The sequence below is a fragment of the Leucoraja erinacea genome, chromosome 7, assembly GCF_028641065.1.
Source record: "Leucoraja erinacea ecotype New England chromosome 7, Leri_hhj_1, whole genome shotgun sequence".
NCBI classification, from domain to species: domain Eukaryota; kingdom Metazoa; phylum Chordata; class Chondrichthyes; order Rajiformes; family Rajidae; genus Leucoraja; species Leucoraja erinaceus.
Genome location: NC_073383.1, coordinates 35,161,000 through 35,175,512, shown reverse-complemented (window position 1 = coordinate 35,175,512; position 14,513 = coordinate 35,161,000). Strand labels below are relative to the sequence as shown.

The 14,513-nt window shown below is 43.5% G+C and overlaps 1 protein-coding gene across 6 annotated transcripts in view; it reads left to right on the top strand.

The window, feature by feature from the left end:
• The window catches only part of rbm44 (RNA binding motif protein 44), a 90,801-nt gene that overhangs the window by 6,677 nt on the left and 69,611 nt on the right, over positions 1–14,513 (top strand). The window contains exons 1-3 of one of the 6 annotated variants that reach the window (XM_055638253.1): positions 234–4,205; positions 6,229–6,286; positions 13,655–13,785. In XM_055638253.1, the coding sequence (XP_055494228.1) occupies positions 4,190–4,205; positions 6,229–6,286; positions 13,655–13,785 (205 nt within the window). In that variant the 5' untranslated portion in view covers positions 234–4,189. Of the gene's footprint in view, positions 1–233; positions 4,206–6,228; positions 6,291–13,654; positions 13,786–14,513 lie in introns of those variants that run through there. The other 5 variants (XM_055638256.1, XM_055638255.1, XM_055638254.1 and 2 more) reach the window with 5 other exon arrangements.

Below are 14,513 nucleotides of genomic sequence, written 5' to 3'. Positions count from 1 at the left end.
GTGTCGTGTCACCCGATGCTACAGGAAGTTGATCGCCCGAAGGCCGAATTGGCACTTGCCAGGGTTAATTACGAGGCCATGGTCACTGAGGCGCTGGAAGAGTAGACGCAGGTGGGCGCAGAGTTCCTCACGCGAGCGACTTTCCACGAGGATGTCGTCCAAGTAGACAAACAGGAAGTCGAGGCCGATTTTCGATTCTTGAGGCCGAAGGGCATCCGCAGGAACTAGTGGATAAGTCTCCGGGTCCTGACAGGATATTCCCTAGGACATTGAGGGAAGATAGTGTAGAAATAGCCGGGGCTATGACAGAAATATTTCAAATGTCATTAGAAACGGGAATAGTCCCCGAGGATTGGCGTACTGCGCATGTTGTTCCATTGTTTAAAAAGGGTTCTAAGAGTAAAACCTAGCAATTATAGACCTGTTAGTTTGACTTCAGTGGTGGGCAAATTAATGGAAAAGATACTTAGAGACAATATATATAAGCATCTAGATAAACAGGGTCTGATTAGGAACAGTCAACATGGATTTGTGCCTGGAAGGTCATGTTTGACTAATCTTCTTGAATTTTTTGAAGAGGTTACTAGGGAAATTGACGAGGGTAAAGCAGTGGATGTTGTCTATATGGACTTTAGTAAGGCCTTTGACAAGGTTCCTCATGGAAGGTTGGTTAAGAAGGTTCAACTGTTGGGTATAAATGCAGGAATAGCAAGATGGATTCAACAGTGGCTGAATGGGAGAAGCCAGAGGGTAATGGTGGATGGCTGTTTATCGGGTTGGAGGCAGGTGACTAGTGGGGTGCCTCAGGGATCTGTGTTGGGTCCTTTGTTGTTTGTCATGTACATCAATGATCTGGATGAAGGTGTGGTAAATTGGATTAGTAAGTATGCAGATGATACCAAGATAGGGGGTGTTGTGGATAATGAAGAGGATTTCCAAAGTCTACAGAGTGATTTAGGCCATTTGGAAAAATGGGCTGAAAGATGGCAGATGGAGTTTAATGCTGATAAATGTGAGGTGCTACACCTTGGCAGGACAAATCAAAATAGGACGTACATGGTAAATGGTAGGGAATTGAAGAATACAGTTGAAAAGAGGGATCTGGGTATAACCGTGCATAGTTCCTTGAAGGTGGAATCTCATATAGATAGGGTGGTAAAGAAAACTTTTGGTATGCTAGCCTTTATAAATCAGAGCATTGAGTATAGAAGCTGGGATGTAATGTTAAAATTGTACAAGGCATTGGTGAGGCCAAATCTGGAGTATGGTGTACAATTTTGGTCGCCAAATTATAGGAAGGATGTCAACAAAATAGAGAGAGTACAGAGGAGATTTACTAGAATGTTGCCTGGGTTTCAGCAACTAAGTTACAGAGAAAGGTTGAACAAGTTAGGGCTTTATTCTTTGGAGCGCAGAAGGTTAAGGGGGGACCTGATAGAGGTCTTTAAAATGATGAGAGGATAGACAGAGTTGATGTGGACAAGCTTTTCCCTTTGAGAATAGGGAAGATTCAAACAAGAGGACATGACTTCAGAATTAAGGGACAGAAGTTTAGGGGTAATATGAGGGGGAACTTCTTTACGCAGAGAGTGGTGGTGGTGTGGAATGAGCTCCCAGTGGAAGTGGTGGAGGCAGGTTCATTGGTATCATTTAAAAATAAATTGGATAGGCATATGGATGAGAAGGGAATGGAGGGTTATGGTACGAGTGCAGGCAGGTGGGACTAAGGGGAAAAAAATTTGTTCGGCATGGACTTGTAGGGCCGAGATGGCCTGTTTCCGTGCTGTAATTGTTATATGGTTAACTCGAACAACCCGAACAGGGTGATAATTGCCGTCTTGGGGACATCCTCCGGCCGCACGGGGATCTTGTGATATCCCCGCACTAGGTCGATCTTGGAGAAGGACCTAGCCCCAGCCAGATAGGCTGAGAAGTCCTGTATGTGGGGAATAGGGTAATGGTCAGCGGTCGTGGCCTCAAGGCAGCGGTAGTCCCCGCAAGGCCTCCAGCTACCGGACACCTTCGGCACCATGTGCAGCGGGAAAGCCTATGGGCTGTTGGAGCGTTGAATGATACCCATGGCCTCCATACTCTGAAACTCCGCCTTTGCTGTGAGGAGCGTGTCAGGAGCGAGCCTACGGGTGCGAGCGTGGAGAGGTGGACCCGATGTCAGAATATGGTGCATGACACCGTGCCTCAGGCTGGCTGAGCCCAACTTGGGGGTGACAATGTCCGGGAACTCAGCCAGTACCTGGGCGTACATTGTCCACAGTCGCTACAGGGTTGCTGACCGGCGCGGTGGGCGCAGTAGAGCGCAAGGAGATCTTCTCAAAAGTTGACGCGTGGATGAGACGTTAGCCCTTCACGTCCACGAGGAGCGACTGCTCCCGCAAGAAATCTGCACCCAGCAACGGCTGGGCCACGTCCGTGATGATGAAAGACCAGGTGAAATGGCACGCGCCGAAAATGACAGGAACCGTGCGGACGCCATATGTGTGGATTGAACTGCCATTCGCAGCAGTTAACGGGGGTGCCCTCTTATCAGCAAGCATGTCGAGTCCAGATAGGGGCAATACGCTGACCTCCGACCCCGTATCCACCAAGAATCTGAGCGCCGGTCCCAGCCATACAGTCATAGAAACATAGATACATAAAATAGGTGCAGGAGTAGGCCAATCGGCCCTTCGAGCCTTCACCGCCATTCAATATGATCATGGCTGATCATCCAACTCAGATATCCTGTACCTGCCTTCTCTCCAGACCCCCTGATCCCTTTAGCCACAAGGGCCACATCTAACTCCTTCTTAAATATAGCCAATGAACTGGCCTCGACTACTTTCTGCGGCAGAGAATTCCACAGACTTGCCACTCTGTGAATTTTTTTTTTCAAATCTCGGTCCTAAAAGACTTTCCCCCTTATCCTTAAACTGTGACCCCTTGTTCTGGACTTCCCCAACATCGGAAACAATCTTCCTGCATCTAGCCTGTCCAACCCCCAAGAATTGTGTAGGTTTCTATAAGATCTCTCCTCAATCTTCTAAATTCTAGCGAGTACAAGCCGAGTCTATCCAGTCTTTCTTCATATGAAAGTCCTGCCATCCCAAGAATCAGTCTGGTGAACCTTCTCTGTACATGGCAAGAATGTCTTTCCTCAGATTAGGAGACCAAAACTGTACCCAATACATACCAAGGCCCTGTACAACCGCAGTAGAACCTCCCTGCTCCTATACTCAAATCCTTTTGCTATGAATGCTAACTTACCATTCGCTTTCTTCACTGCCTGCTGCAAATGCATGCCTACTTTCAATGATTGGTGTACCATGACACCCAGGTCTCATTGCATCTCCCCTTTTCCTAATCGGCCACCATTCAGATAATGGTCTACTTTCCTGTTCTTGCCACCAAAGTGGATAACCTCACATGTATCCACATTATACTGCATCTGCCATGCATTTGCCCACTCACCCAACCTATCCAAGTCACTTGCAGCCTCCTAGCATCCTCCTCACAGCTAACACTGCCCCCCAGCTTCGTGTCATCAGCAAACTTGGAGATGTTGCATTGAATTCCCTCGTCCAAATCATTAATATATATTGTAAATAGCTGGGGTCCCAGCTCTGAGCCTTGTGGTACCCCACTAGTCACTGCCTGCCATTCTGAAAAGGACCCGTTTTACTCCTATTATTTGCTTCCTGTCTGCAGTTCTCTATCCACATCAATACTGAACCCCCAATACAGTGTGCTTTAAGTTTGCATACTAATCTCTTATGTGGGACCTTGTTGATGGATCCTGCCGGCCACCGCAGTGACTATCGGCGGCCAGCGCTGCCGTTTCCTGGAAATGAAAATGGCTGGCGGCATTGGCGGGCTGCTGATCCCCAGTGCTGGTGGTAAAAACGCCACGTTCTTCGCCTTGGATCTCTTGGGTCCTTCTCAGCCATCCTCCTCTCGTGTGCCACTTGTCTTGTCTGTGGCTCCTGTGGGCGTGGCCTTCTTGTGGCCGTGGTCCTGGGTAGCTGGGCCTGCCAGGGCGTTGAATCAATCCGGTCCAGCGATTCCGGGGATTCCAGCAGCGCCAGGTATTCCAGCGCGCCCACCTGCTGCTGGTCAGAGAACCACAGCTCAGCACGGGCCGCTAACTGGATGAGATCTTCAAAACTCTCCACCACGAGCTGCTGGCGGAGGTCTCATGGCAACTATTGCAGGTAGGTGAATTCAAAGAGCGGACAGGGCAGGTGGTCGCCCATGAGCGTTAATGTATCACTCATGAGGGCCGAGGGCATCCGGTCGCCAAGCCTGCCCATGTTAAGGATCTGACAGGCGCGCTGCATTCGGCTCGGCCCGTAGATCCGGAGCAACAGCTCCTTGCGGCCTGTGTATTTCCCCACGCCCGACTGGATATCCAGGTAAGAAATGACCGACCGACCATCTGCTGCCGCTTACCACAACGTTATAGTGTGTTTCATCAGCTGTAACGCCGCGGATGTGAAATTCGGATTCGGCTTGTCGAAACCAAACCCTGGGCTGCGAGGTCCAAAATGTAGGCAGCTTCAGGGAGACTGCGTTGAGTCTGGTCTCGTAGGCGACAGTGGCAGAATGCATTTCTTTAAATTTCCCTTCCAAGATTACATTCCTGGGCGTCTGGGGTCACCAATTGTGGCGGGGACTCGCAGGAGTTCAGCCAAAAACTAGCCGGACACAAGTTGTGCGCACTAGACGTGTTTATTCTTTAATATTCTTCAGTAATACAGCTCCCGACTCCTCACCAAACTCGGGTGTTGCCCGGCCTTAAATACCAACCCAGATACCGACCCCGTGACTCGCGCCTCCCCCACCAAGACGCCGCCCTCTAGAGCCGATGGTTCGTCGTGACCTTGGGTTGCTATCAGGTGACGCCACAATATAATTAATATAATTGTGTGTGTTTTTTGAATGAGACTGCCGCAGAGGTCCGGCTCCTGAACCAGCCTAATTAATGGTTGAGGGCAGTTTTTCTGGGTTCCCCCGTTTACTGAACCGCACTAATTGCCAGTGTGCAGAGTGGGGGTCACGGCCACGAATGGTGCAGTGCCAGGCTGGGGGAAGGCTAAGTCATCTTCCAGTGAGATGAAGCTTAACCCTATACTAACCCTAACTCGCCTCCCTTCCAGAGCTGTCCATCGCTGGAGCTGGAGCCGCTTTGGGACCGGCTGCGGGCACCGACCGTGTGGCTGCTCAGCAAGTCCAACTCGGCCAGCATGCCCTTCTGGTTCATCGTGGTGATGATGGTGGGGAGCAGCACTGCCTTGCACGCCGCCCTGGCCGCCTTCAGCATCTGCATAGCACCGGTTCCGTCAGTCCACCTGCTTCCTTGCAACACTGGCCTACCGACAGCCCGACGAACCCCTCTCAGCATCCACTGGTGGGCTTACAGCCCGACCGACCCCTCGCAGCACTCACCGGCCTACCAACTGCCCGACCGACCCTTCGCAGCATTCACAAGCCTACCAACAGCCCGACCAACCCTTCGTAGCATCCACTGGCGGGCGGACAGCCCGACCAACCTCTCGCAGCACTCACTGGCGTACCAACTGCCCGACCGACCCCTCACAGCACTCACCGGCCTTCCGACAGCTCGCAGCACTCACTGGCCTACCAACTGCCCGACCGACCCTTCGCAGCACTCATCGGCCATCCGACCACTCTCACCATCCACTGGTGGACCGACAGCCTGACCGATCCTCCACAGCAGCCATCAGCCTACTGACTGACCCTAAACCTAACCCTAGCTGTACATTTGTTATTTATCATTTTTATTTAACAGTTCACATCATAACTTTATAAAGATAAATCAATTGAAAAACAAAATGATCAACAAGGTTAGCATTACGTTTATCCTTGGAAACCCTGCTATTACTATTGATGTAATGAGGAGGCAGCCATGATCCTAGAGTCCTCGCTGCCTAGCGACCATAAAACAAAGCGTGTGATTGGTCAATTTGCATCTGACCTCAATGTCAAACGTGCATTGATTGGACAATTACTACTCGGAAATTTTGAAGTTTTTGTCATATTTAAACAAAATGTGCAGATTTTGTTCTTGACGAGTTTCAGGTATGATTTATATAATATTTTTACACAATATGTTAAAAATTCAGGTAGTTCCGCAAGTTGGGTCACAAACGGAAAAACTCCTCGGCCCACAGCCTGGTAGCTTTCCTAATTTGAAAATATATTCATTTCTTACAGAGTGCAGTCTGAATATGGATGATCCACAGGAGCTTGGAAAGTTTTCACAGCAAAACAAGTAGGTATGAAATAGGATTCTTTAACATGAAACCATTATTTGGCCACAAATTGCACGCAGTAAATCAAACTTGAAGCCGTTGAATAGATTGCCAACCTTACATCAAACTATAATTCCTTAAGGGCCTGTCCCACTTGGGCGTCACTTGCGTGTCACACAGATGGCGTGCGAAGATTTTGTACATCCCAAAATCCTGGGGCACCGTGCGCGACCGCGCGTCACTGCCTACGTCACCACGTGTCATGCGTCGTGGCGCGTAAATGATGTCGCGTAAATTACGCGCAAATGACGCCCATTTAGGACAAGCCCTTTACTCAGTAATGTCCAACTGTCCCACATCTTATCTCCCAACCACCTCTTTTCATCCCCTCTCCTCCTTGAGTGAATAAGAAAAAATTAATAGGGATCTGTAGATCAATTAGCCAGATATCTACGGAAAATATTGGGATGTTTTATTAATGAAGTGGTAATAGAACACCTGGCAAATGAGTTTAGAAATGAGAAGAGTGTAAATTAATGATAGACAAAACATGGATGACATTTTTTTGAGGTTCTACCCAGTAAAATGGATAAGAGCGAGGTTGTAATTAGTAAAATAGATAAAAGTAATGAAGTTGATGGGTGGATTTGAACGTTCCAAAAATCTTTAATGTTACATGAGATAAAATTTAATGTATACAATTGGGAATGATAAACAGAATATATATTGAGGATTGGACAGAAAACAGAGAGTAAAAATAAATTGATCATTTTCAAGTTGGGAGGCAGTAACTATTGCCACAAATTCGTTCTGGGGATCCAACTATTTAATCTAATGATTTAGGTGATATAATTGTGTAATATATCCAAATTTGCTGATAATACAAAGGTAGTTAACAGTATGAGCTGTGAAAGATGCACGGACTTAAAATTATTTTGGGAGAAAAATAGAAACACAGAATATATTTTAATTAGCAATGTTACAAAATTTTGAGATTTTAAAAATCAAGTCTGCAATTTATCCCATCAGATAAAGCATAACAATAAGTTTAATTTGACACCAAATTCACTTTCATATCTCAAGTATTAAAAAAGTTATGGCCATTTTCATACTCGGAAATTAGCATCTTGTTCCCTATTGATTTTCAATGGACATTACAAAAAAGCTGTGATCTTGGATAGTCAAGAGCCCATTTCTTAAGGAAAGATTAACATTTTTAAATAGCCTAAGTGTCCAAAGATTATTCACAAATAATTCACAATATAACATGATTTTTATATCTAATTTACATTAATTTATAGGCCAAATGGAAGGAATTTAGTGTTCAATTGCTGTAAATAAATGCCCATTTAAATCGGCTTTCTAGTGGGTTCATGTGGAACGCGCTGGTTTAGAACGTTGACAGCGCGCTGGATTAGTGCCCTCAAATGCCGAGAAAAATACTGCGGGATATAAAAAGCCCAAAATGAGCTACTCGCTATAGATAACTTGATATCCAGGGTTATATATATGCCCCATTTAATGTAAAAATAAGGCACATACCTTTAATAGTTTGCTTTATAAAACCCTGGGGCTGCGAGAGGTTGCGGAGTGAACGTTAGCTTTTAAAACTATTATATCTATTATTCGAGGCCTATAAAACTAATAATAGCTTTTGCGACCGGGTCTTGCAGCGATTCTCCGTTAATGATTTACTAGGCTGAACATCTGCGATTGGAACAGCCTAGTAAAAATCGCGTTTTAAACCCGCCCCCTCCAAACAGCGCCAAAATCACACACAAGGGGTGGGGCAGATGCTCAGCCACGATTCAGGTAGGTTTTGTAACATACCTATTTTAATGGAGCAAATATCAGAAGATGGTGGTGCTTAGAGAGAGAGATAGGTGTCCATGTACAGAAATCAATGATAACACAATAAAGCAAAATGTTGGTGGAACTCTGGGTCAGGAAGTGGCTGTGGAGGGAATAAACAGACAACGTTTGAGTCCCAACCCGAAACGTTGTCTGTTCATTCCTTCCACAGATGCTTATACGCAATTGTATTTATGTACTTATATTCCCTGTTTTATACTCAAGATTCCAGCATCTGCAGTTTCTTGTGTCTCCACTGAAGTTAACATGTTGAATCAACAAAATTGCAAACGTAAAAATTGTATGTTGTCTTTTGTAAAAAGATTTGATTACAAAAAGAGAGATGACTTGTTTTTCTAATTATGTTGTTTTTACACTAATGTCTTGTTTTTTTCCACGGTCCTTCAGAATTTGACGTGTAATTTATGTATAATTTGTTTTTGTCTCAGTCTACGTTCTTGTGATACTGCTGCAAGCAGGATTTTCATTGTACCTCACTGTATTTATGCATATAAACTTGAACTTAACTTGCTCATTATTAGACCTCAGTCCAAATTGTATGTTCTGCTTTCTCTACTTGTGGAAGGATATACCTACAATAAAGCAAGTGCAAAGGTCCATGAGACTGATTCCTACAATAGCACATTTGACATATGAGGAAAGATTAAGTAGACTGAGACCAGCCCACTAAAAAAAAGGCGTTTCATTACTAATCAGAAAATTCTAATGAGGCTTGATAGAGTAGTGTCATACAGCATGGAAACAGGCCCTTCATCCCAACTTGCAGAGTTACATAGAAGCAAAGGATCAGTCTTAACATAACGAGTCACCATTTAGGATGGATAACACTTTATTTCACCTTGGGTATTCTCTACGTGAGGGCAGGATAGACATTTGCTGGGAATATTCAAAGCAAAAATTAATGGATTTTTAGATATTAAGAGAATCAAAGGATGCAGAGTTAGTGAAGGAAAGCAGCACTCAACTAAAGTAACAACCATGATCTTATTGAACGGTGGAACAAATCTGACGAGCTCGTGTTTTTGCTGCACCTCCCATGTTGGTAGGAGATGATGCCGAGGCATTTAATCTCAATCTTTACACAATATCTTGTATGTGAATGAACAATGATGGAAATAGAAATATGGCGAGAAAAAAGAAAATATTGTGGTGTAATTGAGTTCAGGAAATGATGACGTGTTATCTAACTATCTGTACTATCTTGGTTCTTTATTTCCCTCAGTCTATTTTCACTTATGTCCATGATATTTCTGGCATCCTCTGCCACTTTAATAAACTTAAACCTAGGAAATTATGAAATTTATTATCTGGAGAGAAAAGTTGTGAAAGTCAAGTTGTCAATAAAACAATTTAACCTTGTGCTATCCAAATATTCAGCCTTATTCATTTTATTTTACTTTTGCTTTTCTATGTAGTCAACCTTACTAATGTTTTAATATTCTTTCACACCAAGATATTTTCTTCACGTAAGTGGCAAGGATCTGTCAGAATAGCTGGGATAGGAGTGGGGTATAAAGAAATTGGGCATCCACTGTTAAAGTGGAGGAGGATGCCAGAAATATTGTGGACATAAGTGGAAAGTAACTGAGGGAAATAAAGAATCAAGATGGAAAGAAATAAGTTCTACAGGGAAGAATATGCTGAAATGTTATTTATTATTGAAACTTAATTTGTTTTCTCTCTTTCCCGGTCATGACAAAGGGTTTTGAACCTGAAATATTAATTATACCTCTTTCTAAACTGTCTGAACTGCTGAGTATTCTAGTATTTCCAGCATCTGCAGTGTTTTTCATGTCCTAAAAAATTGTACTGCTTGTTAATCTTAGGAAGGTAGAAGAGACTGTGTACAGTGGCTTGCAAAAGTATTCATACCCCTTGAACTTTTCCACATTTTGTCACGTTACAACCACAAACGTAAATGTATTTTATTGGGATTTTATGTGATAGACCAACACAAAGTGGTGCATAATTGTGAAGTGGAAGGAAAATTATACATGGTTTTCAAATTTTTTTACAAAAAAAAAAAACTGAAAAATGTGGCGTGCAAAAGTATTCAGCCCCCCTGAGAATACTTTGTAGAACCACCTTTCGCTGCAATTACAGCTGCAAGTCTTTTGGGGTATGTCTCTACCAGCTTTGCACATCTAGAGACTGAACTTTTTGCCCATTCATCTTTGCAAAATAGCTCAAGCTCAGTCAGATTGGATGGAGAGCGTCTGTGAACAGCAATTTTCAAGTCTTGCCAGAGATTCTCAATTGGATTTAGGTCTGGACTTTGACTGGGCCATTCTAACACATGAATATGCTTTGATCTAAACCATTCCATTGTAGCTCTGGCTGTCTGTTTAGGGTCGTTGTCCTGCTGGAAGGTGAACCTCCGCCCCAGTCTCAAGTCTTTTGCAGACTCTAACAGGTTTTCTTCCAAGATTGCCCTGTATTTGGCACCATCCATCTTCCCATCAACTCTGACCAGCTTCCCTGTCCCTGCTGAAGAAAAGCATCCCCACAGCATGATGCTGCCACCACCATGTTTCACAGTGGGGATGGTGTGTTCAGGGTGATGTGCAGTGTTAGTTTTCCGCCACACATATCGTTTTGCATTTAGGCCAAAAACTTCAATTTTGGTCACATCTGACCAGAGCACATTCCTCCACATGTTTGCTGTGTCCCCCACATGGCTTGTGGCAAACTGCAAACGGGACTTCTTATGGCTTTTTTTCAACAATGGCTTTCTTCCTCCCACTCTTCCATAAAGGCCCGATTTGTGGAGTGCACGACTAATAGTTGTCCTGTGGACAGATTCTCCCACCTGGGCTGTGGATGTCTGCAGCTCCTCCAGAGTTACCATGGCTGCTTCTCTGATCAATACTCTCCTTGCCTGTCAGTTTAGGTGGACGGCCATGTCTTGGTAGGTTTGCAGTTGTGCCATACTCTTTCCATTTTCGGATGATGGATTGAACAGTGCTCCGTGAGATGTTCAAAGCTTGGGATATTTTTTTATAACTTAACCCTGCTTTAAACTTCTCCACAACTTTATCCCTGACCTGTCTGGTGTGTTCCTTGGGCTACATGATGCTGTTTGTTCACTAATGTTCTCTAACAAACCTCTGAGGCCTTCACAGAACAGCTGTATTTATACCGAGATTAGATTACACACAAATGGACTCTATTTACTAATTAGGTGACTTCTGAAGGTAATTGGTTGCACTGGATTTTATTTAGAAGTATCAGAGTAAAGGGGGCTGAATTCTTTTGCACGCCACACTTTTTAGTTTTTTATTTGTAAAAAAATTTGAAAACCATGTTTCATTTTCCTTCCACTTCACAATTATGCGCCACTTTGTGTTGGTCTATCACATAAAATCCCAATAAAATACATTTACGTTTGTGGTTGTAACGTGACAAAATGTGGAAAAGTTCAATGGGTATGAATACTTTTGCAAGCCACTGTATTTGGAGCATTATGTGAGCTCCACAATGGTGACACAGAGCTTCATCTACAGCTGCAATTCGCTATCACTCACGCGTGCTAATTTCTGTCTTCGATCTTCATATTCCCAACAAAATGTGAGCTCAAGTATTTGCACCCCATCTTTGGACTCATCCATTACAACTTTACATTCAAATAATTAATTTCATCAATTTCAGATGATTAGATATTTCCTTATATTTCTTTGTTTTGATGTTTCTGGTGAGGAGGAATTTTGATTTACAAAAGGAGACGAAAGGAGGCAAGTCAGATTAGGAGAAAAGAGGAGTGAAATGGAAAGTCAGGAAGTGCTTTAGGTGGAAGGGCACAAGGGGTGTGGTAGGGGATGTGGTGGGGGGGGGGGGGGGGGGGGGAGTTGGGGGAGGGAAGGGTGGCCACAGAGAAAAAGAGGGAGGAGGGAAAAGAACACCCTTTTCCACTTTCCAGACAGATCACTTCCTCCACAATCCCTCCGCTTTCCATAGACATTCACTCTGCAATTCCCCATGGCTTTCCAGAGAGATCATTCCCTCTGCAACTCCCCACCGCTTTCCGGAGATACCACTTCCTATGCAATACCTTGCCCCATTCCAGAAAGACCACTCCCTCCGCAACTACACACCCCTTTCCGCTTTCTGGAGAAACCCCTCTATCCAACTCCCGACCCCTTTCCACTTTCCAGAGAGACCTCTCCTGCAACTCCCCACCACTTTCTGCTTTCTGGAGAGACCACTCCCTGCACAACTCTTTGATTCACTCATTCCTTCCCACCCAAACTGTCTCCTACCCAGGTACTTTCCCTTGCAACCACAGGAGATGTAACACCAGTCACGCCACCTCCTCCCTGAGGTGACCATTTTGCAAAACTCAGTCTGCCAAGCCGGTTGGATCTCCCGGTTGTTAACCATTTTAAATGCCTCTTATTTCCTTACTGACCTTTCTGTCCTGGACGTCTGCCATTGCCAAAGTAAAACTACGCGCCAACTGAAGGAACATAATTTCTTATTCCACATGGGTATCTTACAATCTAACAGTATGAACACTGAATTCTCCAATTTTGGGTACCCTCCTTCCCCCCCCATTTTCTTGTCTTTTTCTATTTTTTTGCCATCTTCCCCACCACCGCCACCACCCGTAGGACTCCTTAGGAACACTTAATTTTTATACAGCTGTTTTCTATATGAATATAATCAGACAACTGCAATCTGATCAAGTGGTGTGGTAGGAAACTTTGTGGATTTACCAATAAGGAAAGAGCGTTCACGTCACGGCCCTGTTTCCACCAATCTTTCCACCACCACGCACAAGAAGCGACAAGACAGACACCATTGTATGCAGATGCCGAGACGTGTGTTCAGTTCTAGCTGAACAACTTCTAATCTTGTGTGTGGAACTGATAAGAAGAAGACCAATAAGGCAATTGCTTTCTAAAAATAAAGAACTGCAGATGCTAGTTTACTTTAAAAATAGGCAGAAAATGCGGCAGTAAACCAGTGGATAAGGCAGCATTAAGAAAATGGACATGTCGGAACCCTTCTTCAGTCTGAGGAAAGTTACTGACCCAAAACGTGATCTATCCATGTTCTCCAGAGATGCTGCCTGATCCAACACTTTTTGTCTTTTTTTTGTATTACTTTTTGCATTTTATTTAATATTACAAAAAAAAAGAAATTGAAAGCATTTATTAAATGATGATAACTGTTGGAACATAGAAATCTGAAAGTAGTTTGCCCCCAATATAGATAGTTGTTCAAAACAATTTATTTAGGAGCATCTTGGAAGTTGTGATTTATATCTGTTGTGATTTAGATCTTTGTTAAAATATTTTTTGTACAGTTCATGAGCAAGAAATGCAAGATTTACTGGGGATGTCAACTGCTTTAAGTTATGGAGCCATGGAATCATACAGCATAGAAACAGGCTATTTGGCCCAATTTATCTCTGCTGACCATGATACCCATCTAAGCTAGTCTCATTTGCCCACGTTTGAACCATGGCATCAAAACTTTTCCAATCCATTAATTTCCCATATTATCTTTCCATCTAGGCCCGGGATGCCTACATTTTACTGCATTTGGCCTTGTGAAAAGTGCAGCTATTGCAATGTATTGAGTACAAGAAAATGTAGGAACTGTAGTGAAACAATGAGAGACGCAGAGCAGCCTCTGTATTTGGAAGGTATGTGCTTTGAATTCTTCAGAGCTATAGTTAAGATATACAGAATGCTAGATTGCAATCATAAGGCATTCATAATTGAAAACATGTGGGTTAAAGACTTAATTGTCCATGTGAAAGCATGAACATCTCATATGATTTTTTATTGATACTGGTGAAATAGTGTGAGTGACAATAATTGTGCTCAATACGTGACAATGAAAAATAATATTTGAGTTAATTGTGCATGATATTTTTTCTATCTGCCATTGTCATCTAGATTAGTTTTTTTAAGCTTTTTAAATAAAGCGACCAACTGGCTACCTTCTTAAACACAGGACTTTTTTTAAAGGTTTTGTCATTTTGTCTATATTTTCACTGCTAGCTTGAATGCATAAATTTTGAAATAAAATGAAAGACACACATTGGGGTTTAATTAAGTTGAGTAATGGGGAATTCACTCTATTTACAGTACAGATTAGAGATTGTTTCAGTTAAATCATTTTGGAATATTTATGGAATAGATATAAGATCATGAGAGGCATAAATAGGGCAAATAGTCAAAATCCTGTTCCCCTGGGGTATCCAAACAAGATGGCATAGGTTTGACGAGAGAAAGGAGATTTAAAGAGGATGCAAGGGGTACATTTTACACACAAACACACATACAATTGTTTTGACTTGTGTAGACTGCAATTTAATGATCTGTCACAAGCAGTCTTGAAAATCCTTGTGTGGTCACCACAGATGTT